This window comes from Phoxinus phoxinus, assembly GCF_949152265.1.
Source record: "Phoxinus phoxinus genome assembly, chromosome: 9".
In the NCBI taxonomy this organism is placed as follows: domain Eukaryota; kingdom Metazoa; phylum Chordata; class Actinopteri; order Cypriniformes; family Leuciscidae; genus Phoxinus; species Phoxinus phoxinus.
Genome location: NC_136884.1, coordinates 33,026,313 through 33,051,857, shown reverse-complemented (window position 1 = coordinate 33,051,857; position 25,545 = coordinate 33,026,313). Strand labels below are relative to the sequence as shown.

General features: G+C 39.1%; 1 protein-coding gene across 1 annotated transcript in view; it reads right to left on the bottom strand.

The window, feature by feature from the left end:
* Window positions 1-9,429: 9,429 nt before the first annotated feature.
* Window positions 9,430-25,545, bottom strand: part of LOC307004696 (protein NLRC3-like) — a 78,600-nt gene continuing 62,484 nt past the window's right edge. The window contains exons 6-10 of the mRNA XM_079624102.1: window positions 20,822-20,995; window positions 14,987-15,160; window positions 11,767-11,940; window positions 11,643-11,689; window positions 9,430-11,317 (exon numbers count right to left, since the gene is read on the bottom strand). Of these exons, the coding sequence (XP_079480228.1) occupies window positions 10,794-11,317; window positions 11,643-11,689; window positions 11,767-11,940; window positions 14,987-15,160; window positions 20,822-20,995 (1,093 nt within the window). The 3' untranslated portion in view covers window positions 9,430-10,793. The remainder of the gene's footprint in view (window positions 11,318-11,642; window positions 11,690-11,766; window positions 11,941-14,986; window positions 15,161-20,821; window positions 20,996-25,545) is intronic.

Genomic DNA, 25,545 nt, shown 5'->3' with positions numbered 1-25,545 from the left:
TAAGGTTCAGCAGAACGTCTCTGGTTACGTATGTAACGAAACACTACGTTTATGCTGTGGGAACACCTCCGAGTGTTGCGTCATGAAGCACGTGTATAATCAGTCCAATGAATGAGCGAGACGTCATAGGCGGGTGACATCATAGACCAGGAAACTATAAAGCACCCCTGAATGCAGTGCGTGTCAGCTTCTGATAAGCAAGTCGATCAAGGCATGCAGGAAGTATGGCAGGCGAACGCAGCGTTTCGTTCCCTCGCAGGGAACTAAGGTTACATACGTAACATGTATCCCTATCAAGGGAACTCCCGCTGTGTTTACGCTGTGGGAACCCCATACCCACTACACCATAATGACAAGTGCCCGTTCTGTGTGAAGTCCTATACGAGACCATCAGTGTGTTGTCCGGAAGGACAGGCACATGGTGACCTCTCGGGTCTGACAGGAAGTATTGATATTCTCAAATACCGCCATTACTTCTAGCCAATTATGAGCAAAAAGGAAGATGGTCCTGCCAAAGACCCTTCGCCGAGTGACCACTCATGATCACCCCCCACTTGTGAGGGAAGCATCCGTCGATAGCATTATGCGTCGACAAAGAAGCCCCCAACACTGGGCCTGGGCGAGGAACCGAGGTTCTTCCACATGACCGAGCCACGTAAGCATAGCCGCGTGACCTTGATCATGCGAAAATGGATTTCCCCTCGAAGAAAACCACTTGGTCCTGAGCCACCACTGCAGGGGTCTCATGTACAGAAGGCCAAAAGTAATACGTTGGACGCAGCTGCCATGAGACCCAACAGTCTGAAACTGTTTCACAGTGAGTGACTGTCCTAGTTTTACCCCATTTACGGCGAATCGTTATAACACATCTAGACCAAGTGGTCCTCTGAGCTGGGAGGAGCACACTCTTCGCAACCCCAACATCTTTAACCCACTGGGATTGGTAATCACGCCGGCGTGATTTGCGCGATTTTTTTCACATAGCAGCTAAATAAACTTAAAATACTCCATTTATGGTCATATAGACTTAATAAATATGAAAAAAGAATCTGTGAGATGTCTACTTATGTATGTGTCCACCTACAATCAAAACAAAACGTTGTGCTTTTGTAAAATAAAGAAATTAAACAGGGTGTGCTTTCTGCCTCTCCGTTTCGTGAACTTTTTTTTCTTGAGCACGTCTAAACATAAACAAAACTCAGCGAATACTTGTCACACATTTATGAGCTATATATCTTTATAATCATTTAAGTGTGTAGTTTTCAATTATCTGATTCAAAACGAAAACAAATATTCTCTAAGTATTTTGTATAAAACCAGCAAGATATCCAGTTTCTCTAACGCTTGCTCATTAGTTTTAATGTTACCACACCCACACGCGCAAAATATATTGATATGCAAATCTTCCACGCGTCACGCAAACACGCTCATTACCTCAAAAACAATGCAAAACAATCCTCTGCTGTCGTAGAGTTTGGAAGACACGCTGTGAGCTTACATTGGATTTACATCAGAAGAAGAAGAACGCGATTTGAAGACAAGAAAGATTTTAAGGTAAGAAATAATTCTGAATTATATTAGTTGGTGTTATTGTTGCATAAACTTCACATTGTTGCTCGATGCTTCAGTGAATGTTCTCAGTCGCGCTGTGTGTTTGAAATGGAGGATGGATACCCGACCCGAGCCCACATCAGCGCGATAAGGCATTGAACATTTTAAATTTAAAACAGCTTATTATGTAGGTAGCCAATGTGCATGATGCTTTCACTTGATGCAAATGTTTTGTGATTTAAAATACATGTAAAATATTACCATAACATCTGTTTTCCTGTGTCCAGAAATTTGTTTATGTAGCCGTGACAACGAAACAAGTGCATGCGCGCCTGTGTTAAGAGCGCTTGTTGCTCCGTGCACGCTGATGCGCTCATCTGTTAACATTTCCGAATGCCTTCCTACAGTTGCTTAATAAAAGCAGCCTTTCCACACAAGCAAACGTACATGCGTCATTAGTATGAGAAAAAAATGGGATTGTCCCGCACCAAAACGCACCAAGGCTTCATGGTTTTACTCCAATCTCATTTCATAACATCATATCGATTGTAAACATTTGAAGTAACATATGATAATCAATATATTTTTCTCTAGTGTAGTGTTACTGAAGTGTTTCTTTTTAACGATGCCTGCTATACTATTGTTATTATTATTTTATGCAGCCCTCCACCTACAAGGCACAACAAACCTGGTGTTCATTATTTATATATATGTATATATTATGTGTGTGTGTATTTTGTAAATTTTTAAAAGCAATTTTAACCAGAACAAATCTAAAATGTAGGCTATTCCCAAAATCGTGCAGGCCTAGTTTCTCTAGATATCAGCATGTTCACAGCTTTATTTTAAAAAAAAAATTTTTTAGGTACCAGTCCTGCTGACTTCAACATGAGCAGAACATGGTAAAGTGAAAAATCAAACACTTTGGAAATGACAGGTATGTACTATGTTTCAGGAATGGCACAAAGGTGTGTGACTGGTTAAGTCTCTGTCTTTAGTTCAGTGTGTTAAATAATTTGCTTCTTTTTGCCATTTGTTGTGTATCTTTGGATTATATTGTGTTGTAAATAAATCCAAACAATCAAAAAGCCATTCTTTTTTAAATCTCCTCATTCTTTGTGCAAGGTTCCTCATAATGATAGTGCCTGAGAGCTCCTAATAGGGCCATTATGGGAGGGTCTTTGTCTCTCTCAGGTGTGAAACACTCAATATTCATGGGGTGGTTTACGCCTACTCGCATAAAGCTTTCTTACACAAGACATGTCTTACAAATTTTAAATCAATACTTTAAATCAAAGTAGTCAGGGTGATTTTCACATAGTTTTGGAGCAAATATTCTAGGCTACGTGATACAATTTTCAAAAGTCTTGTGAAGAAATAATCAGTTTGGGTTTCATGACCTTATTTCAGTTACTTTTTTTTGCCACGCATAAATGTTATTATCTCAAAACTACAACATTTTACATACATGCTGCTGACATATTATTGTAGCAGAGTTTGTGCTGAATACAGTGTAATAAGACTTTAGCCATGAAAATGTCACAAGTAACAGAAACAAGTACAATTGTTAGAGCATGTCAGAACACCTACAGGACCCAGAAAACCCCTCAGACCCCAGAGGGTTAAACGAGACAGAACGACATCTCGATTCTGAACTGCCATCTGCTCAGATTGAGCTAGGATCAACCAATCGTCGATATAGTATATAGTATAATACGCGAATGCCCTGGAGTCTCAGAGGAGCCAGAGCTGTATCCACGCATATTGTAAAGGTGCGGAGTGATAAACCTAGGGCGAATAGAAGAACGCAATACTGGTATGCTTCGCCCCTGAAAGCAAACCTCAGGAACCTCCTGTGATGAGGATGAGGATGGATAGATAAGTAAGCGTCCTTCAAGTCTATTGTGACCAACCGGTCCTCGGACTGAATCTGTGACACAATCATATTAGCGTAAGCATACTTTGAACTTGAGATTCTGAAACCTGTTGTTTAATTGACGCAGATCTAGAATAGGACGCAACCCTTTGAAGAATAAAACATTTTAAGAATCTATTTTGTTTTAGGTATAAATGATGATTATTGAGTTTCCAGCAGTAGATTCCTGCAAGACTTGTAAATGAGTCAGATCATTGAGACTCTCTCACCTTTTGTTCTGCAAATTATTTTCGGAGCCCGTTTGCCCAAGCCCATCGGCGCCCAAGCCCATTTGCCTTTTGTTCTGCAAATGACTTTCGACGCCCTAGCTCAGACGTTGAAGCATCATGCTGATTAGATTAGCAATACAATAGAGTCAATATGCTGATTGGCTTGGTTTCTTTGGAGCAATCTAGATAATCTGCCATGCCAAACAGTTTTTTGCTGGATATAATCAACTCCTCCCTACTTTCGTATGATTTGTTTGAATTTGTCTCCACCCCAAGAAGTCCCTCCTCCTAAATGCCTGTAAAATACCAGGTATAAACTAATTAGCTCAGACTGTTGGACGAAACTACAGACGCGCTCAATAAAGAATAACTTCTGCTTGAACGTGATTCCAACGTCTCCTGGTCTTTGCTTAGAAAAAGGAAAAGTTTCCTACACCTTCATCCTCTTTCGGAACAATAGAGTAACGGCTGAAAAACCCTGACTGTCTGCTGGAAGGAGGAACCCCTTCCATAGCTCCTTTTGCAGAAGTGTCAGTCCTGCTCCATAACTAGAGCCTGCTCGGGGTCCACCACTGTGGGGAGGACCCCTAGAAATCTGGGCAGACGAGAACCAGACCGGGCGCTGCACAGTGGCGACCAGCAGTACAAGTACAGGCTGTCTGTCTCGTCCTTTTTGTTTGTTTGTTTGATTAGTTGTTTGTTGCGATCATTGCATCTTCGGTATAAACCATCATTAGATGCACTGTCTTACAGACCGTTACCACAAGTCACAATGAGTCGCGAATGGGAGCTGGCTTTAATAGTCGGATCGATACTGTTTGTTATCAGCGTGGCAAGTGAACCGGCCAGCAACACGGAGTCACATGTACGCTACAACAGAGACTTTCTTTTACAACTAAGCACCTACGCGGGCAATTGGAATCATACCGATGTAAACATACCCACGGAGATAACAAGAACTGTCGATGACAAGGAACACAAGAGAAAACGAGGGAAGAGGGGAGGAGTGCGCCAAAGACTCAGGAAGAGGAAAACAAAAGTGCCACTTCCAACTATCATTCTCTCTAACGTCCAATCGATAAAAAGAAAAGCAGACGAGTTGCGAGCAAACATTCGTTACCTGCATGAATACAGGGAAGCCTGTATTTTAGCCTTTTCTGAAACTTGGCTTAATGATACTGTGCCAGACTCCGAAGTTTGTCCTGAAGGATTTAGTATAGTGCGCTTGGATCGATGCAGCAAGGCTACAGGCAAGGAACACGGAGGGGGCGTGTGCGTCATGATAAACGACAGATGGTGCAAAACAACTGTGGTAAGAAAAAAGATCTGCACTTCTGATATTGAACTTTTATCAGTTTCTATGCGCCCCTCCTATCTTCCCCGTGAATTCCCACAAATATTTCTGACTGTTGTCTATATACACCCAAGAGCAGACATAAACAAGGCAGCAGACATTATTTTTAATATCACCCAAGAACTGGATAAAATCTCACCAGATGCGCCCAAGTTTATAATGGGGGACTTTAATAACTGTACCCTCAAAAAAACTCTGTCTACCTATTCACAGTATGTCACCTGTCCAACACGAAAAAATAAAATCATCGACTTATGCTACGGCTCCATCCCCAAGGCATACTCATCTAGTGCCAGGGCCCCCCTGGGTGGATCAGATCACAACACAGTCCTTCTAAGACCCACTTATAAACAGGTTTTGAAAAGGGTTAAGCCTGTGGAAAAGCAGATCCAGGTGTGGGATGAGGACAGTGTAGAGACGTTGAAAGGATGCCTGGAGTGTACATCCTGGACCATCTTCGAGGACTCTTCAGCTGACTTGCATGAACAGACAGATGCTATCTCGGGCTACATAGACTTTTGTGTGAATGTGGTCATTCCAACTAAGATCATCAAGGTGTACCCAAACAATAAACCGTGGGTGACTAAAGAACTAAAGGACATACTAAATGAGAAAAAGAGAGTCTTCGCTTCAGGAAGCTTACAAAACAGAAAAGATATGCAAAGGAAGGTTAATAAGGAGATCTATAAGGCCAGGTGTCAGTACAAGGACAAGATACAGAGTACCCTGGCTGCGGGGAATTCAAGTGCTGCATGGACTGGTATAAAGTTGATGTCCAACACCCCCTTTAAGACAGGGAAGAAAAAAGATTACTTTATGAATGACACAGCATCCCTTGTTCTGGCCAACAACTTAAATGAATATTTTACCCGCTTTGAAATAAATGAAAGTGATAATGTCTCTGCCTGGCAACAGATTGTGATGGACGATACTGGGATGGAGAGCACTTTGATCATCAAGGAGGAGATGGTTCAGCGAGTGTTTGAGAGGACTAACGTACGAAAAAGCCCGGGGCCGGATAACATTGGAGGCAGAGTGCTGAAGCATTGTGCGGCCCAATTAAGTGGAGTTTTCTGTTCCCTCTTCCAACGCTCAATAGACACCCAGGTGGTTCCACTGCTTTGGAAAACAGCAGTTGTGACCCCCCTTCCAAAAGTCTCCCATCCATCCTCATCCAAGGATTATAGGCCCATCGCCCTCACCTCTCTTTTAGTTAAATCACTTGAGCGGATCATTAAAACACATATCATGAATTCCTGTAGACATGCTCTTGACCCCCTACAATTTGCCTACAGATTTGGGAGGGGGACGGACGATGCCATTGTGGTGCTTTTAAATTATCTGTACACACACCTGGAGGGTTGTAAAACACATGCTCGCATTTTATTTGCAGACTTTTCATCAGCATTCAACACAATCCACCCACAAATTTTAGCAAACAGACTTAGAGACTATTTTCAGCTAAACTCATCACTAATTAACTGGATCTTGGACTTCCTGAGTGGGCGGCCACAAAGAGTAAGGGTGGGGAACACATTATCTGGGGTCCGCTTCACTTCAATTGGGACACCACAAGGTAGCGTCTTGTCACCACTGTTATATATATTGTACACTGACTGTTGTCGCAGTAGTTATCCTGGACGTTATATAATTAAATTTGAAGATGATACTGCTGTGATTAGTTTATTGGAGCGAGATGAAACTGAACATGGTCCAGTGTTGCATGAATTTATTGACTGGTGTGAAGCCTCTGTTGCACTTGAATACGTCCAAGACCAAAGAGTTGGTCTTTGATTTTAGACATGGGGCTCCCTCACCCACTCCAACTCTGATAAAAGGAGAGGAGATAGAGATAGTGACGGAGTATAAATATCTTGGTCTTATCATTGACCCAAAACTATCCTGGGATCAGTGTGCTGATGCCGTTTTTAAAAAGGGCCAACAACGTTTGTATTTTCTTAGAAAACTTGTTTATTTTAATGTTGACAACAAAATGTTGACTCTTTTTTATAAGTCTTTTATTGAGAGTATTCTCTCTTATTGTATTGTATGCTGGTATGGACATTCAAAGATCACCCACAGGAACAAATTGGGGAAGATTGTTAAAACCTGTGGAAGAATTATTGGTAAACAACAGGTAGACCTGTACCAACTATATCTGACACGATTGGCACAGAAGGCAGACAAGGTTTGCATGGATACAACCCATCCACTTTCAGTGGAGTTCAAGCCTCTCCCTTCTGGTCGTAGATATAGATACCCTAAGGTTAGAACAAACCGAGCAAAAAACTAATTCATTCCCATGGCAATAACCCAATCAAATAAGGTGTGGTGAGGGGTATGATTGGAGAACATATGTGAATGTGAAGTAGTTTTTATTTATTTATGATATTGTGCATGTGGATATGTTTGTGTTGTGGATTATGTGTCAATATGTCTGTACTGTACAACAAATTGCCTCTCTGAGGACATTAAAGTTTTCTAAGTCTAAGTCTAAGCTTTAGTAGGCTGAGACTGCTCCCGCCCAGCAGTCTCAGGAACATAAGATTGGTGGGGAAGAAACCTCTGGAACGCCGCTGAATAGTTTATTTCTTAGTTTTTTTGAAAGCGGAGCGCTCAGAAGAACATACATATTTTATCTTTATTTTTCTTTACATCAGAAAAACGTAATATATATAACACTCCACCAGCAGGAAACAACCAAACTGGTAGCGCTGAGACCCTCCTCAGAGAGTCGCCCTCCGGAGGACGCCGAGGAAAAACTATTTCTCGAAACCGTCCCTCCCCTGTATAGTTTGTCTGTTGCGCGACACAATTCTCGAATAGCTTCAGCGCTGACATCCTCACATTCATCCATGTCCTTATATACTTTACCGACCAGCACTGCCTAATCATATTTATCTATTATTTATGATGGCTGGTGGGTAACGTCGGGGTAATGATGACGCCGACTCAGGAGAGAGATAGCTTGCAAGCGTCTCTTTAACCCGAGGCAATGTCATACCATGATACTAAATACCCATAACATTACTATAGTAGAAGTTTGGGGATTAAACACATAAAATAGAAACCGGTTTATTCCACGATCTCGACACCTCAGTGTGGAGATAGGGAAAAAACGGCATTCCCCGATGAGGAGGCTGAGATATAGAGTTTTCATTATATTCTCAATCTCATAATGTTCGGCTGGCCAGTAAATATTTAACGTAGCAACAGCACTAGTTAAAACCTCCTTTTATAAGCTACTCTTTATTCAACAGATTTATGAGCTGACTTATTTATTTATTATTGAAAACTCATAAACATCTGCTTTATTCATTATATTTTTAATTGTTTTGCTCTCTTTTTCTTAACAAAATACTAACGATACCAATACCTCGGAACTGGAAAATCGCAGCATGAGTGCCTCATCACGGGGAGGAGAAACGCAGAGCGTGCTTCTCCCTGAGATAAGGCACTGGATCTGGCAGGTGAAAGCTGAGATAGGGCGGCGCCCGTCTCAACCCCCGCTGTCAGATCCGTTTGCGAACCCCACGATGTGAGTCACCGCTGCGCCTCGGCAACAGCGGGACCCGCGTCTCGGGGAACGCGAACCGAACCGTCCTCCTCGAAGAACGCCCGGCGGGAGCGAAGTGTCCTCACGGACAGCTTCTCGCAATGCTCACAGCCAGCCCCCTCGAGAACTGACTGCTGACATGCTCCACTCCCAAACAAGCTGATGTGTGTGTCCCCATACGTGATATAACGTGGGCAGGGAACAACACAACGCTTGCTTGCTCTTTTTTTGCCATAAAATATATATATTGCAACTTGACAGACAACAATAAATAAGACAAGGACAGATACAGAGAGTGCTTGCTGAAGGCTCAGAAGCTGACACGCACTGCATTCAGGGGTGCTTTAAAGCTTCCTGGTCTATGACGTCACCCGCCTATGACGTCTCGCTCATTCATTGGACTGATTATACACATGCTTCATGACGCAACACTCGGAGGTGTTCCCACAGCGTAAACACAGCAGTAGTTCCCTTGATAGGGAACCACAATTCTTTGTGTCCTTGAACACACTTCTGTGTGCTGGCAGTCAGAATTATTTGTTAGTTATGTATGTGTTTATCCATGTGAAGGAGGGGCCCATACATATACATATCTAACAAATAACAAGTAATAACTTGAAAGTTTAAAAATAGTAATTAAACGATGAGGATTTTTGGTGATTATAGATAGTATATTGCATTGGTTATTTTGGTAATTTTAGAATGTACAGAATGTGCTGTTGTGTTAATTTAGAAATAGTACTGGAAGGGAAACTGCCTCATCTCCTGTGTAAATGCCTCCTATTCTTTTAATAACATTGAGGACTGCAAAGGAAATAAGCATTGGCTTTATTATGTTTATTTTATCCTTGACGTTTTTAAAAATTGTATGTGACATTTGTTTCTTGTACAGTTTTGTAAACTTGTGACTAAAATCAAGCAATTACTCTACATCTCTGCCTTTCTCATCTCGGCATTTCTCAAATATAAATAATATGAATCAGAAAGCTTTTTTCTGCCAAATATGTGTACAAACAAACAAACACACAAGGAATTTGTCTTTGTGACAGGAGTTTACGGTGCAGAAGGGAAGTGCAGACATACATATGAATGACACAAAAATGAAATATAACACAATAAAATTATAAAGAAAACAACATTTGAATCATGCAATATAGTACAGCAACATACAGATGTACAATTCTGAGATGTTCCCCCAGTTTCACAGACCAGGATTAAGCTGAGTCCAAGATGTTTGAGTTGATTTAACGAAAAGAAACATAATGTTTTTTCCTAAGGAACGTTTATAAAAGCTACTTAAATGTCCTAATTGAAATAAGGCCTAATCCTGGTTTAATCTAAACCCTGTTTCTGAAACCAGGCCTAAAAGTATTACATTTAATGTAGCTAGGGTGTACATGGAATATTATCTGAGAGACATAAAGAGTAAATCACATAAAGACTGGGATATGACATTATACCACATAAATATGACCTCATGACTTCTAAGAAAGCATTGTTGTTGAAATATACTGATTCCTAGTTCAAGAAACATTATTTGACAAATTAAAAATGTACCTAAACATTTACTGTATTGTATGTGCACATTTTTGTTAAATATGTTTATATCCTGCCTAATCTAGGGTTTGGGAGGAGCAACAAATAAATAAGTCAATTATATGGCTTTCCCTACTAAGCTCCCATCTCAGCTTTTTTAGACCACACATTTTTGTTTTTGTAACAACAAAAAAAAAATAGGCAAAATAAAAAGAACAAAAGTAAATGGAGCTCAACTTATATCTTCCTCACAGTTAAAAAAAAGTCAAACCACAGGTAAGCTTTAAACAAGTAGCTTAGCAAAGAGTAGTAACAACTTTACCCTCCGCCAAGATTTCACAATCACAATACAATCATACAATATACAGAACACATGAATACATCAACTCAGTCTGGGGCAGAAGGGAGAAAAGCAGCTCAGTTGGAAAAATCACTCTTTTTGCACAGCCAGCCAAGCTATTATGGAAGTGTGTTCTTCCACTGACAATTCAGGACAGACACCTCTAACTGATTCTATTTAAGGCCAGCTGGTGTCAGTGTTCCTGTGCAAGAAGAGTGGGATAAGCAAAAAAGAAAGTGTGGATCACATCCAGACACATTCAGTCAGGAATGTGGGATGCCTTTGTTGTTACTCATTGGCGTTTTGGTTACTTACTGACACAGAGACACTGAATCAAAAACAGTAAATCCAGCATAGAGAGACTCAGTGAATGCGTTGTTGAATGTGTGTAAGTGTGTGAGTGTGTGTGTGTTAGAGACACTGTAAAAGGACAGAATGCCAGCTGACACATCCACATACATTCCTACTCTCCGACAGGAGTGTGAAGGGACACACATGTTAATTGAAATAAGATTGTGCCAGACAGTAAATTTGTCATTCAAGCATATCAGACTCCAGGAGTTTTTATTGTATCCAAATTCACAAGTACATCTTCCTCCTTTCCTATTGATTCCTTTATATGTCACTGCTATAATAGCATTTCCACTCCATTCAGCCTCCCAGTAACAGCGTCCAGACAGACTCTCTCTACACAGAACCTGAGGACACCCATCAAATCTCTCTGGATGATCAGAATATGGCTGATACTCTTCCACATGTGTCGCCTTTCTGTTCTTCTCAGACAGAATGAGACGACTGTGTGCTGTGTTTGGATCCAGTGTGAGATCACAGGCATCTGAACACAAAAAGAGAGACATAAAACAATCACAAAAGGTGTGTGTATTCTTGTATACATGGTTTATGAGGACACAAATGTGTACAATGACATGGGTATTACAACATAAACATGGTTTATGATAACACTCCTTGTGTCCTTGTATACCAAATAGCTTAAAAATAATAAACAGTGTTTAGGGGTATGGTTAGTGTAGGAGAAAAGAATATACAGTCTGTACAGTATAACAATCATTATGTCTATAGAGAGTCCCTGTAAACCACATATACAAGTAATTGTGTGTGTGTGTGTGTGTGTGTGTGTGTGTGTGTGTGTGTGGACATACATTTGTGTAGTCCTGCTGTAATCCTAAACTCTCCTCCATGATCCACTCTGTAAAACACAAAGTGTACATGGTTTTTGTCTGAAACAATCAGGACATAAAAGCATACACAGTAGTGTCAACATACTTAAGTTTGTCTAGTGTGCAGCTTGAATGGTTCAGTCTATCAGACAGCAGCTTGACTCCTGAATATCTTGGGTGATTGTAGCTCAGATCCAGCTCTCTCAGGTGTGAGGGGTTTGAACTCAGAGCTGAAGAAAGATAATGACAGCCTTCCTCTGTCACCATGCAGCCAGACAACCTACAGACATACACAACAACAGTCTAATTTGTCAAATAAAGATCACTACTTACCTGGGGTGCATTTCCCAAAAGCATCGTTGGCCAACTATGGTTGAAAGTTCCATTAAACTGTATTGGTAACGACAGAACTTGCTACCATAGCTGGCCTTGGTAAACGCACCCCTGTGCAGTTCACACAGGTTGTGTCCCATCACCAAGGGGGTTTCAACAGTATTGCAGGGGGGCCGAAAATTATTATTCATAAATATAATTTTGGTAATATATGTTAAACTGTCATAATTAAATATCAAATGTCTGGTTACCAACATTCTTAAAAAAATCTTTATTTTAATAATCTATTAATTATCACAGAATTTTTATTTTTTGGGTGAACTATCCCTTTAAGAATAATTAGCCAATTTATCAACCATACTTTTGTGACATACAGTAACTGTAGGCTACAATGGATTTAAACATGAATAATGGTTATAAACAGGGTCGTTGAACAGGAAAAATACACCTACAATCTACTCATCTACAAGTAAGAATAAATCTTAAACACTGCCTGACATCGTAAAAGCTAAACTTAAAGCTAAACAAAGAAATTATAGTAGTGACTAGTTTTAACATGTGTGGGATTGGACAACTAGCACTCTGTGTTGTTAAAATTAAGCTTGTCCACATTATTTAATTGGAATAAGCCTCATGTCGTGATCTCCATTTGCAACTTTCTTTTCTACAGCCTGACATGCTGCACTAAGTAAATGCTAAACAAGTACCTTCACAACCTGGAATGCGAGTTGAAAAAGGTTGGGGACTACTGATCTGGATAGATTTTAAAATGTATATTTTTTTCTGTTTTGGCTTTTTTTCTAGACTGAAATGGTGAAAACAGAGCTTATTGAAAACACTCTCCCAGGGGGATACATTTGAAAATGCTGTTTTCTTGATGTAGTGTGGTCTGCAAAAATGGAAGTAGTCAATAACAATGGCACATACTTAGTAATTTGATGTATATTGTTCATATAGGTCAGTGCTTCTCAAACCCTTAGGTGAGATTCTAATCTGTGTTCATGTTCAGTTAAAAAGGCACTGCTAACAGCATTACTCCAGCACTTGAAGAAGTATGAATAAAATATAGGCAGTAAGGCTGCAATGTATACTGTATTTACTCACCAAAGTATGTCATCATACCTCAAACCTCTCTAACATGCACTATTGGAGTTTCATATGAGTTTAATAACATTGCAGAGTGTTCCGAATGAACGCATTTTGTCAAATTAAGTGAACTAACACCTGTGTATCTTAATCATGGAGACAAGCATGTTAATGACAGGATAAAAAACAAGCAGCCAGGTGGACCTTGCAATGCTCGGGCATCTTATATGTGAGTCTTTTACGTGGTGTGCCCGGCTGATCATAGATTCATGGCTGCTCGCTCTCACTTCACAAAGCTGATGAAAGTCAACAGATCATGATCATATACAGCATTGCTAGCCAAAGGATGTGAGGAAAGGAGCATTAGCACACAGAAACTAAAAAAGGAGGCTAATTGCGTTAATAATTTTTAACGCATTAAACAAAATTTGTCAGAAATGAACATGTTACTTTCGACAGTACTATTATAAATATCACTTTGTTTATGAAACTAAACTTCGTAATCTGGTGCAATTCTTATCTCCTTTGTATCTCTTAAAAATATCTTAAAAGAGTCAAGAGTGCATTTTGATATCTGATGCTTAGGTGCTCAGTTGTAGCACCCTGTTTTTGATTTCGATGAAATGCAACTCAACATGATACTCAAATCACCATTCTCTATATACTATGCATGAAAATGTACTGTATCTGTAAAGTTAACCATTAAAGGTAGGGTAGGTAGGATTTTTATAAAAAAAACTTTTTCCTAAATTTGTTTAAACTGTCTTTATATACCAATACATAATTAAAATGTAAGTACTCTGAAAAAGAGAGTATAAAAATCGAGTGTCTGTAGTCCTCTCAGGGCTGCAATAAACACAGATACTTATTTCATTCACTCCCACCCCCTCCCTTCTGGGCTCCTTCCAAAGCCACGCCCCCAAAACACATGAACCCGCGAAGCTCAGCTGGAGGAGGACGCGTTTACCAGCGCCGAGCGGAGAGGAGCGCAGTGCATGTCGTGACATCATGTCAGATTCACATGTAATAAAATACCTAACTTTATCATTATGAATATAAACAACTAACATGGCTGTTAGTACTCACTATCAAGCTAGCATATCGATACTGGTAAAGTTTAAAATATATTGAGTTTGATTCGGTAACGAGCTAGTAACATAAGGCAAAGCTAAAAACAGGTTGCATTGATACACGTTTTCCCATTACCATGCGTTACACTGTGATGGTGCATTTTGTGTAAGATTCTGTGTTTTGCATGTAAGAGCTTCCACGATGAAAGCACTGTTGGCTCTGATGAGGACTACACTCCGGAGACAAGTACCGCATCGTCGGCTCAAGGACAGGTCCGGGGTCGAGGGCGAATACTGTCTTCCTTTTTTTGCCTTCGCTGACTGTATATGCAGGTACTGGGAGTTTTGACTGGGAGCTCTTTCTCTGCCATCATTGTGATTATTCCTATCTTCCGTGCCTCTTCCCCTCCTCGAGTCAAACGGGTGCGCGCATGTGGGCAGTTCCTGTAGCAGCAGGGGTGGTAGCCATGGTAGCGAGGGAGAGTGACAGTTGCCCAGCCAATCATTTAATTCGTCCCGAATGTAAATAAGTAGCTGTGTTTATTGCAGCCCTGAGAGAACTACAGACACTTGATTTTTATACTCTCTTTTTTCAGAGTACTTACATTTTAATTATCTATTGGTATATACTAACAGTTTAAACAAATTTGGTAAAAAGTTTTTTTATATAAATCCTACCTACCCTACCTTTTAAGGAAGCATCTGTCCTCAAAGATAAAAATATTTTTAAAAAACTCAAACAGACATCAGACAGATTAACAGACATCCCAAGAAGTCAAGAGCAGGACAAAACTGACATGTTTAGCTTGATGAGAGTACATCTTAATCTGATATTACCTCAGTATGTCCAGCCGACAGTGTGAGCTCTCCAGTCCAGCCGAGAGCTGCTTCACTCCTAAATCCTGCAGGTCATTGTTACTCAGGTCCAGCACTCTCAGTTGGGAGTTTGGTGATTGTAGAGCTGAAGTCAAACTTTCACAGGACTGACCAGTGATATTGCAGGTGACCAATCTAAGCAAAACAATAAAGCAGTAAGAAACTCCTGTCACAACCATTAAATGACACATTCTGACTGGCATTTGCAGTGATCACTTCTACCTTAACCCTCTGGGTCGGCAAACGCGCGGGCGCGTTTTGCTCGTTTTTTTTTTTACATAGCAGCAAAATAGACCTAAAATACTCCATCAGTTTTGGTCATACAGGCTTAAGAAATATGAAAAAATAAGCTGTTAAATGTCTACTTTTTTATGTGTCCACTTACAATCGAAATAAAACATTGTGCTTTTGTAAAATAAAGAAAGTAAACAGGGTGTGCTTTCTGCTTCTCCGTGAACTTTTTTTCTGAAGCACGTCTCTAAACTTAAACAAAACTCAGCGAATACTATTCACTCAGACATGAGATATATATCTCTATAATCATTTAAGTGTGTAGTTTTAAATTATCTAATTCAAAACTAAAAATAAATATTCTCTGTTTATGTAATCTATATAAAAAGAGAGAGAGAGATCAGCCGTTCTCATTATCGTTCTGGCACCTCATTACTCTGCTAATTTGACACGCCCATGGAGAGCGCGCGCTATTCAAATGCAGATGATCTCTGAAGCAACACATGCAAACCAGTCAACGCCCACAACAGCTGGATAACACACTCGCAGTGAGGAATAATAATATCGTGATAATCCTGGAAATTTTACCTCAAACGTGCTGGAGTAGCCTAACAACGAATCCAGCTGCAGATCAGTAAGTGCTTTGTTCTAATCGCGATATGAAATGGTGTCTGTAAACCGCAAAAGACTGTTTAAATTTGAATCGCGTTTCTGTGTTTGAATGAATGAACGGCACATATGCATGTTGTTGTTTACTACAGCTCGCGCGTGTCTGTGTGTGAATGAAACTATCTATATTGCCTACTGAGATGAGTAAAAATCGACTGAATACGTTGAAATAAAATGTCTTTGTATAAGCAACATATTAAACTGCAAATTAACATTTATGCCCTAATATATATTATAAAAGACGATATGTTACAGACGAAATATGAAAGACAACATTTAGTTTTGGATAGATTATGACGTTGTTACTGCCACATCAAAACCTAATTTACAAGGTGCAAACAAAATCGTAAAAGGTCAACATAAGCCTTCTCTTTAAATTTTTTTTGTGTTTTATTAGTGACAAATTTGGGGAGAGGATAGCCTACATCCAAAACTTTCTGAAAATACGAATGAGAATTAACTGCACAATTACTAGAAATGTTTACCTTGGATATTATACAATTTGCAAGCATACACAGTTTGTGGAAAAATACACTTTTTTTCAAGATGTTTCCAACTCTGAACCAATTCTGTAGTAATATATATATATATGTATGTATGTATGTATATGTGTGTGTGTGTTGTCTTTGCATTCTTTCTTGTGGCTCAGTGACACCTGAATGAAATGCTCATTAGTATGCAGCATTAGCAGGTCTTTGTCTTCAGGTGTGAATTAGGACATTATTCATGACCTTGTGGGATCAATCACGCCCACCTGCATATTGCCTTTCCAAACAAAAAGTGTTTTACAAAATTTAAATCAATCTATTGTTTAATGTGAACGATTAGCCCAGATGATTTTCAGATCATTTTGAAGTAAACACTCTAGCCGATAACATCCATTAGTCAAAAGTATTGTGTGAATATGTGAAGTTGGTCGTATGTGGTCTTATATCAGAAAATTTAAGTTTGAGTTTTTTGAATAACCACGCATAAATAATATTCTCTCAAAAATGCAAACATGTACATACATGTTGCTCACATATTATGATAACCATGTTCGTGCTAAATATAGTGTAATTACACCTTTGCCATTAATATGTTTATAAGCAACTGAAAAAAATACAAATATCAGGTCATGTCAAAACATCTCAAGGACCCCAAAAACACCTTGGTCCCCAGAGGGTTAACAGCTCAGGGATGCTCATCTTTCTGAAGTTTTTTGCACGGTGAACTTGCACTGTCAGTTCTGTTTTTGAATAAAGGGTTGGAAATGAATGCTTCAACCTCAGCCTCGCGGTCCTTCAAGCGTTCTGTGTTTGAATCTCAGCTCTACCATATTCATAATTTTGTTTCTTGTTTAACCCTCTGGGGTCTGCTTTTTTTCTTATCTGTGCAAAAGAGACTCCGATAACTTTGCCGATTTTTGTCATACAGGCCAGGTACATTATTTGATCATGTTAAGTGTCTATTTTTTTTCTATACTCACAATAAAAACAAAGTGTTGTGCCTTCGCCAAATAAAGAAAAATAAACATGATGCGAGTTCTGCCTTCTCTCTGTCAGTGAATGCGTCCGAAAATGAACTAACTCAGCGAATACTTGTCACACAGGAACGAGTGATGTGTCTTAATGAAGCTTGAATTGTCTTCTTTTAAATTAAGTAATTTATATAAAAAAATATATATTCTCAGTTTATGTAATTTTGTAATGTAGTAATGTAGGAGAGGTAAAGTTTTTTTCATTCTCCCTTCATTAACTTTAATGAGCTGAGGCCGCCACGCCCCTCGGCGCTATTCACATGGTAAAAAGTTTAGGTGATCTATATCAGTGGTTCCTAACCTTTTTCCTTGGGGCCCCCTATGTACATATTTAACAATCCATGGACCCCCCCCCCCCCCCATATATATATGTGTGTATGTATATATATATATATATTTATATATATTAGTGCTGGGAAAAAATTAATCGCATCCAAAATAAAAGTTTGTGTATATATGTGTACTGTGTATAATTATTTTGTATATATAAATACACACATATGCATGTATATATTTAATATTTTTATTTATTTATATATAAATTATTTATATTTATATATAATCTAAATTATGTATAAATGTATATACAGTATATACATGCAAAAAATTTTTAATTAATACATGCATATGCGTGTATTTATATACAAAATAATTATACACAGTTCACACACATATATTATGCAAACACAAACTTTTATTTTGGATGCAATTAATTTTTTTCCCAGCACTAATCCAAGGTTTATTTTACTTCAGATTAACATTTGAGGGCAGCAATTGTATTCATAATGTCAAAATAAAACCGACGTAATTTTACTTGAAGGCATTATAGCCTACTATTCCTGCCAAACTTTCATGGTTGCAGTTAGTGTTACTACAGTAAATCCATGGTGAATGTTGCAGATCTGGACACTGGATAGTTCATTCACGGCACAATGTTGTTTCTTCCTGGTTTCCACGCGCTGTTTGATCCGTTAATAACGGAGAAATGTGAATGTTTCTCTCTAGATCTCGCAGCGATGTTATTACTTCTGTGGCAAATTCAAATGCTTTCTTTAATGGATCTCTTATTAGCGCTGTGTAGTAACAGCGTCGCATGATCACGATCGGCTCGCGCTGCACTGGTCCAAACTGATAAACGGTCCGTCAACCACACAATAACGAGCAGTTTCGTTCCGCTTGCATTATGTTTGCCATTTGATGTTGGGCGCTGTTGTGGTCGCGCCGGCGTCTCTTACATTATGAGCGCGCTTGCCACGCGCAACGCGCCTACATTCGAAATAACGAAATTGTAATTGAAATCGGCATTGTTAACATATGATTTTTTTTAAACTTTGAAAAAATATTTTATATAAAATTATTAGTAGAACATTTTATGGATCTTTATTCACCTCAAAGCATCCGCTCCCGCGCCCCCCCTGTGAACTGGACCCAGGTTGGGAACCAATGATCTATATGCATCGCACACGCCCCCGATCAATGCAACAAAAACACAAAGGATTCGCTGATAATTCATTGCGTTTTGAGGATGGCACGCTTCTCTAGTAAAGAGGACCTTCAGATGATTCTGGACAGCGAGGAAGAATTCACCTTTTCCTCAGAGGAAGATGTGAAACTCTGATGACGAATGGCTGCATTTTCAAAAGCGAATTGATCCCGCCGAGGATACAAGTTCGGAGTAAGTTGTTTAGTGTTATATAATCATTTTTTTGTTAATATAGAATATGAATTTTGGCCAGCGACTGCCAAACATGGCCGGCTTCTACACGCCATGGAAATGCGTATGCTCCGCTGGTCACTCGGGCTGACAAGGCTAGACCACGTCATGAACATCGACGTCAGGAAGCGGATGGGAATAGCGCCGATTACGGAGAAGATGCTCGAGGCTCGTCTCCGCTTGTACGGCCATGTAACACGCAGCCATGAGAACTCCGTGGCGAAGACAGCTATGCGCCTTGACCCACCCGGTAACCGGCCACGTGGCCGCCCAAAGATGAGATGGATGGATCGGATTAAGCAAGATATGAAGGACGTGCAAGTCGGAGGACACTACGGACCGGAATAAATGGAGAGCGGCCTGCCAAAAAGCGGACCCTGCACCTGCGCAGAACAAACAGTAGGATGAAGATGATAAGAATATGAATTATATATTAATAATATGACTATATTTTGCCTAGCTTTTGACATATTACACGAAAGATTGCCTTACAATGTCCCTAACATTCGTGTATGTGTAACGTTTGTAGTGTGATATTATTCTCTAAACATATTTGTATATTACATATGACACAGATTATCATGCTAAAATACTGCCTTATTCGCAAGCTTGTTTGTGAATATCTGCTCAGGTGTAAATGTGATTAGACATTAGACTATATTTTTTTATAAAAATGTTCGGTTTTGGTTATTTTATCTTGCTAAAATACTGCCGAGTGGTCAGGGGTGTTCACTGATATGCTCACACAAAAATCGCTGCAAAAGATGCTTTCCAACAGGTGTTCTACCATTCGTTGTAAAACTGTGGACCTATTTTTCCAAACACCTCACACCCGTTGAGAGTTTGAATAATAGACACTCCAGCCCAGTTGGTGGTGGTGGAGTAATACCATACCTCACAGCACATCCAATACAAGTCAATGGAGTTGGACAAAAACTACAATAAAACCTGTTGGAAAGCATCTTTTGCAGCGATTTTTGTGTGAGCATATCAGTGAACACCCCTGACCACTCGGTGAGTTTCACGTTGCAGTAAACGAAAGTTTAATGCGTTTAAGGAAGGATTGTTCCAGTGCACCTATGCTGCCATTGTGGAGGTGGGGAGGTGCTACCACAGAAACCGAGAATCTTAACCATTCTATTTCATCAGAAACTATCTGAAAACAGTGCTTTAAGTGTAAAATACCGAACTTGTCCTTTAAGTTTAGAGACGTGCTCCAGAAAAAAAAGTTCACTGAGACGGAGAGGCAAAAAGCACACCCTGTTTATTTTCTTTATTTTACAAAAGCACAATGTTTTGTTTCGATTTGTACGTGGACACCAAACAAAGTTGACATTCTACAGTTTATTTTTTTTCATATTTCTTATTTCTTAAGTCTGTATGACCATAAATGGAGTATTTTAAGTTTATTTTGCTGCAATGTGAAAAAAATCCAGCAAAACACGCCGGCGCGTTTGTCGACCCCTAAGGGTTAATCGGAGCAGTCGTTTTTTTTGGGCAGAGTGTGATACAAATTATATGTCATAAATAGCATTCTGTTTGCTTGTTCTTCCTGTGCTACAACCAAGGGTGTCACAATTTTTTTTTTACTGAATTTGTTTTTTTACTCACAAGCTGTTGTTTGTTAAAATCTCCTATTTAGAACTAAATGTGAAAGACAAACCTCAGTATGTGCAGTTGACAATATGGACTCTTCAGTCCAACAGAGAGCAGCTTCAGTCCTGAATCTTGCAGGCAATTGTCACTGAGGTCTAGCTCTCTCAGATGTGAGTTTGATGACTGTAGAGCTGAACCCAAACTTTCACAGCTCTCACCAGTCAATCTACAACCTGTCAATCTGAAGGAAAACAAATGAATCAGTAATTAAAACATGTGAGTACACCCAATAATTGCCCATTACAAAATTTTATACTAAATCTGTATTTACAAATATCACCTTTTTGGATTGGATATTAAAATATACCTTATTATATAAATGTGTCAGATATGTAAAACCAACAGATATGTAAAGTAATTTGAAATATAAATAAATCATAATTATAAGATGTAATTTTTAAACCATCACATAAAGAGGAAAACCAAAAAAACACTTTATGACAGGGTGTTAAACTGGGCTCCTGGAGGGGCACTGTCCTGCACTGTCCTTTAGCCTCAAACAGCTCCAACACACCTGCCTCGAAGTTTAAAGCACTTCACACTTCAGTCGTGTTAAATTAGGGTTGGAGCTACACTCTGCAGGACAGTGCCCAACCTGGAATTAGTGATGGGAAAAACATAACATTAAAACTAAAAGTCACGAACGGTGATTTTTTTAACCGGATATGCTGGGGGATGCGTTATGTCAAAACTGCATCAATGCACGTTTGATGGGTTTAGAATAAACGCGTTCGCTTTAGACAGAGTGTTTTGCTCTCAGTTGCTTAATCTCGTGATACATGGTAACACAGCTAAAGGTTTCCTATATTTGACTATTTAATGAAAGTAGTTGATGCATTCACAAGCACCCGTAAAACCTGTCGAGTTGAGTCATGCGCAGCGCACAAAAGGGGGGTTTGCAAAATGTGCCATATTTTTGTAATTCTACTTGGTGGCACTAATGTTGCAGAAATTACATCAGACCTGCAAACTCCTCAGAGTAAACGGTGAGGTGACAGTGTCACGGGGGCGTGCCCCCAGCTAGATTGTGCTGTGTCACAGTGGGATGTTAGGGCATGTACCCCCTTCTTGGCATAGTTGATCTCTTTTGTACATAAGGTACATTTGGCATGTCTTGCCTTATCTACTTTTTTTTAAACACAATGAAAATGGTAGTGTATTGTTTATCTACATAGCCCTATGTTGTTAGAAATTACTGTTTACCAAGTATGCGGCGCATCCCATGCAACAAGAGATTAACACGGTTGGCAAATTGCTTTATGTTACACTTACTCTCGCATCAGCTGTAAACATTCACATTTAACTTACCCACATCACGAATGACTGCCTAGCGCGTGAGCGCGCACGACAACCTAATATTCAGGGTAGCTCAGAATTGGACTAGAAGCCGTATATCTCGGAACTCAGGGCAGAGCACCCGGCTAACGATAAGCCTAGCTAACGTTACAGGGATATTCCACCATTTGGGGAATTATGTTAATTTTCCACCTTCCCTCGAGTAAAACAATTGTTTTTTACCGTTTTGGAAAACCATTCAGCCGATCTCCGGGTCTAGCGGTACCACTTTTAGCATAGCTTAACGTAATTCATAGGTATGACGACAATACAATATTACTGTAAATTAGATCACTTAAAAAAGCGGTAGCTAACGTTAATTGAATCAAGCAAACAAATAGCTATTGTTTTTGCTCCAAAATGCTTGACTTACCTCGAATTTAACATACAGGGTATATACAGGAATTCTTAAGTTGCCTTAATACCTTTTAATACCTTGTTTAATACCTTCACAATACTTTTTATACCAGCACGACTTCAAGATGCAACTGTAGCGGCGTAAAGTGAAATATCTATCCAAAAAGAATAACACATTTCATCAGAGAGAGCAAAAGTGAATTGAGTCCGCGTGCGCGAGCGGGGCTCTCTCTGTCTCCTCGTTCTCTCATTCTCTCGTTCTGCTCGTTAATATGCACCCTGTCACAAGCGCACAGCAGTCATCTACATTAGGCTAATCACCGATCAAATAAGACTTTTGGCGTGACAAAAATACACTTTGGCGGCCGCCAAAAAAAATTAAATGCAGGAAAAGCCCTGATGTCTCTTAAATGACTGAAAATAGAAGCGAACTCGTGAACCAAGTAGAAGCGAACTTTGGTACCAAGCCAGCCGTGTACCCAGTTTGTTTCAACGCGCGGACGAGCGAACACCACGTCACACAATATCGCTCAGGTCCTACTCGCAACATATAAATAAATCCACGCAAATTTTAGAAGAAAGGCCTGCACTTAACACAAATTGAAACTCATAAGCCTAGTTAGATGGGGGTTCAAAAATGTAATACCTTGTCAGATGAAGTTTATTACTTATTACTACTTTTTAATGGCCTTAATTTTGGCTAATTCCATTTACTACCCTTTAATACCTTTTACAACCCCGCGGACACCCTGACAAGATTTCTTCAAGTTATGAGTTTCCATCAGGCTCGCGTGGTAGCCAGGCGTCTCATCCAATGACGAGCTCAGTTGACGCTGACACAAGTGCTAAGATTCCGATTGGCCAAGAGAAAAGTGCTAAGATTCCGATTAGGCCAGAGAAATGTCAATTATAAGAATTATCCAATAATGTTTTGCAATTCTAGCCTGCAAAAAAAAAAAATCCCCCCTCTCCGGTTCTACGCGATTCAAGTAAATGACCCAATTGACCAAGAAAACTGCGATTGTTGCCGAAAAGCGACAAGTTTGCAGGTGTGTGACATGCGTCACCTTTAAACGTTACGGCGTAATGGCAGGCATCTAATATCAGAGACTACAAATACACAATTGCAGGTGTCAATTCAAATATATGCCAGAAGTGTTTATTTATTTATTAAGAATTAAGAATAATATAATACATATTAGTTTATCATAAATAAAACATAAGTAAAATATCATTAAAATAAATAAGTATAGTAAAAATATAATTATTATTTGAAAAAAAATAAGTTGAAATAGCTAATGCAAATTGATGACATTAACAAACACATAGACTATGATTAACAGCCTCTGATAGTTACAAGTCTGCTTAGGTCTGTCTTTAACATAAAAAAAAAAGTCCCTATGGAGAAAATAAAATATTATGAAAATAGTTTCAGTTAGGACTTTTTTTTTACACTTTTAGTATCAAACTGCCTTTAGACTAGTATTTACACTGTCTTGTATCAAACACAATATCATTATCATTGATCGAGATCTGGCAGCAGCAGCAGCACATTTTTCCTCTTGGGCGAGCGATCCGCGGACAGCTTACACTGCGCATTAAATCCCCCATATGCCAGCAAACCAATGAGAACGCGGGACAGTGACGATGACACATAAAAACAGAGCGTACGCGGCAAAGCTGCTGTGAATCAGCTTACCCGGAACTGAGTGGCAGATTTTTTAAAAATTAAATTACCTTCGTTTGGCAAATAAATAAATTACAGAGAGTTACATACTTATTACAAAAATTTGATCATGTAAGCTTTATGGTACACCTCAAACAAAAGGGCGAGTCTATGAATGGCTTGGGTATGCAGAGCACTCAAAGCTTATATGGACCGCACGCCACTGGTATATATATATATATATATTAGGGATGGGAGACAAAATCGATTCACCTAGGTTTTAGGGGTGTAACAATATATCGTGCCACAATATATCGCAATACAAAAATGCAACAATACGTATCGTGGATAGTGACAATATGTATCATGGATAGTTCACCCAAAATAGAAATTACTGTATAAGAAAAAAATCATGTTTTCAGAGTTTTAGTGTCAGTACTACATTAAACTACTATATAATGTTGATTATAATGTATAATAATGCAATGGTCAGCTTCAGAATCATGAATATTTTTATTCTGGTGTCACCATTGTCCTTGAATTACAAGCACCAAGTCCAAACCTGTTTATTTAAACCCACAATGTAATATCAAAGTTAGCATTTTAATCAACAGTACAACAGTATCGTGAAATGAAGGTATCGTTACACCCCTACTAGGTTTTGCTATTTTTTTTTCTAAGAATCTAAACTCAATCTTTTTATTCCAGGATCGATATTAATTCAAATTCAATTGCTTTATTTTTGTCCTTGTTTGTAGATGAGGTTGACAGAAGTTAGCCACTTTCCTTCCAACAGAGGATGAAATGTGTCGTTATCTATGAGAGTTTAGTGTCGTAATATCCCAAGTGGACGCATGGAAGAGACGTGAGACTGAAAGCACTGAAAAGCCCTTGCGCTACTCATATGCTGAGAGAGAGATAAGACAATAGAGCTGCTGTGATCTCGATTCAAACACCCACGCGATCTTTCAATTCTTCTGTCTATTAAACTTTGACAAAATTATATTGCAACATTCAAAGCTGTTTATACAGTGTATTACTCGCTGACCCGGAGAGAGTTGTCATGAAACAGCTTCACAAACAGTCTTTTCAACCTCATAGTATCATTATTTCTGTGATGCAATCATTCTAATGATCATAAAAGTACTGAGATAAAAGTTTAAAGTTCAAATATGAACACTGATGTCTACGATAGCAAAATCAGCTTTTGATAGAAACTTGGAGCTTAAAATAACACTTTTATCAATTACATTGTTTAGCCATAAACTGGCGACAAGTGACTGTTTAAAATGTATTTGTGAAATAAAAGTCAGAAAGATGTAATGATTTGTTTTTGTAAATATGACTCTTATACATCATGTACAGTTTGTATA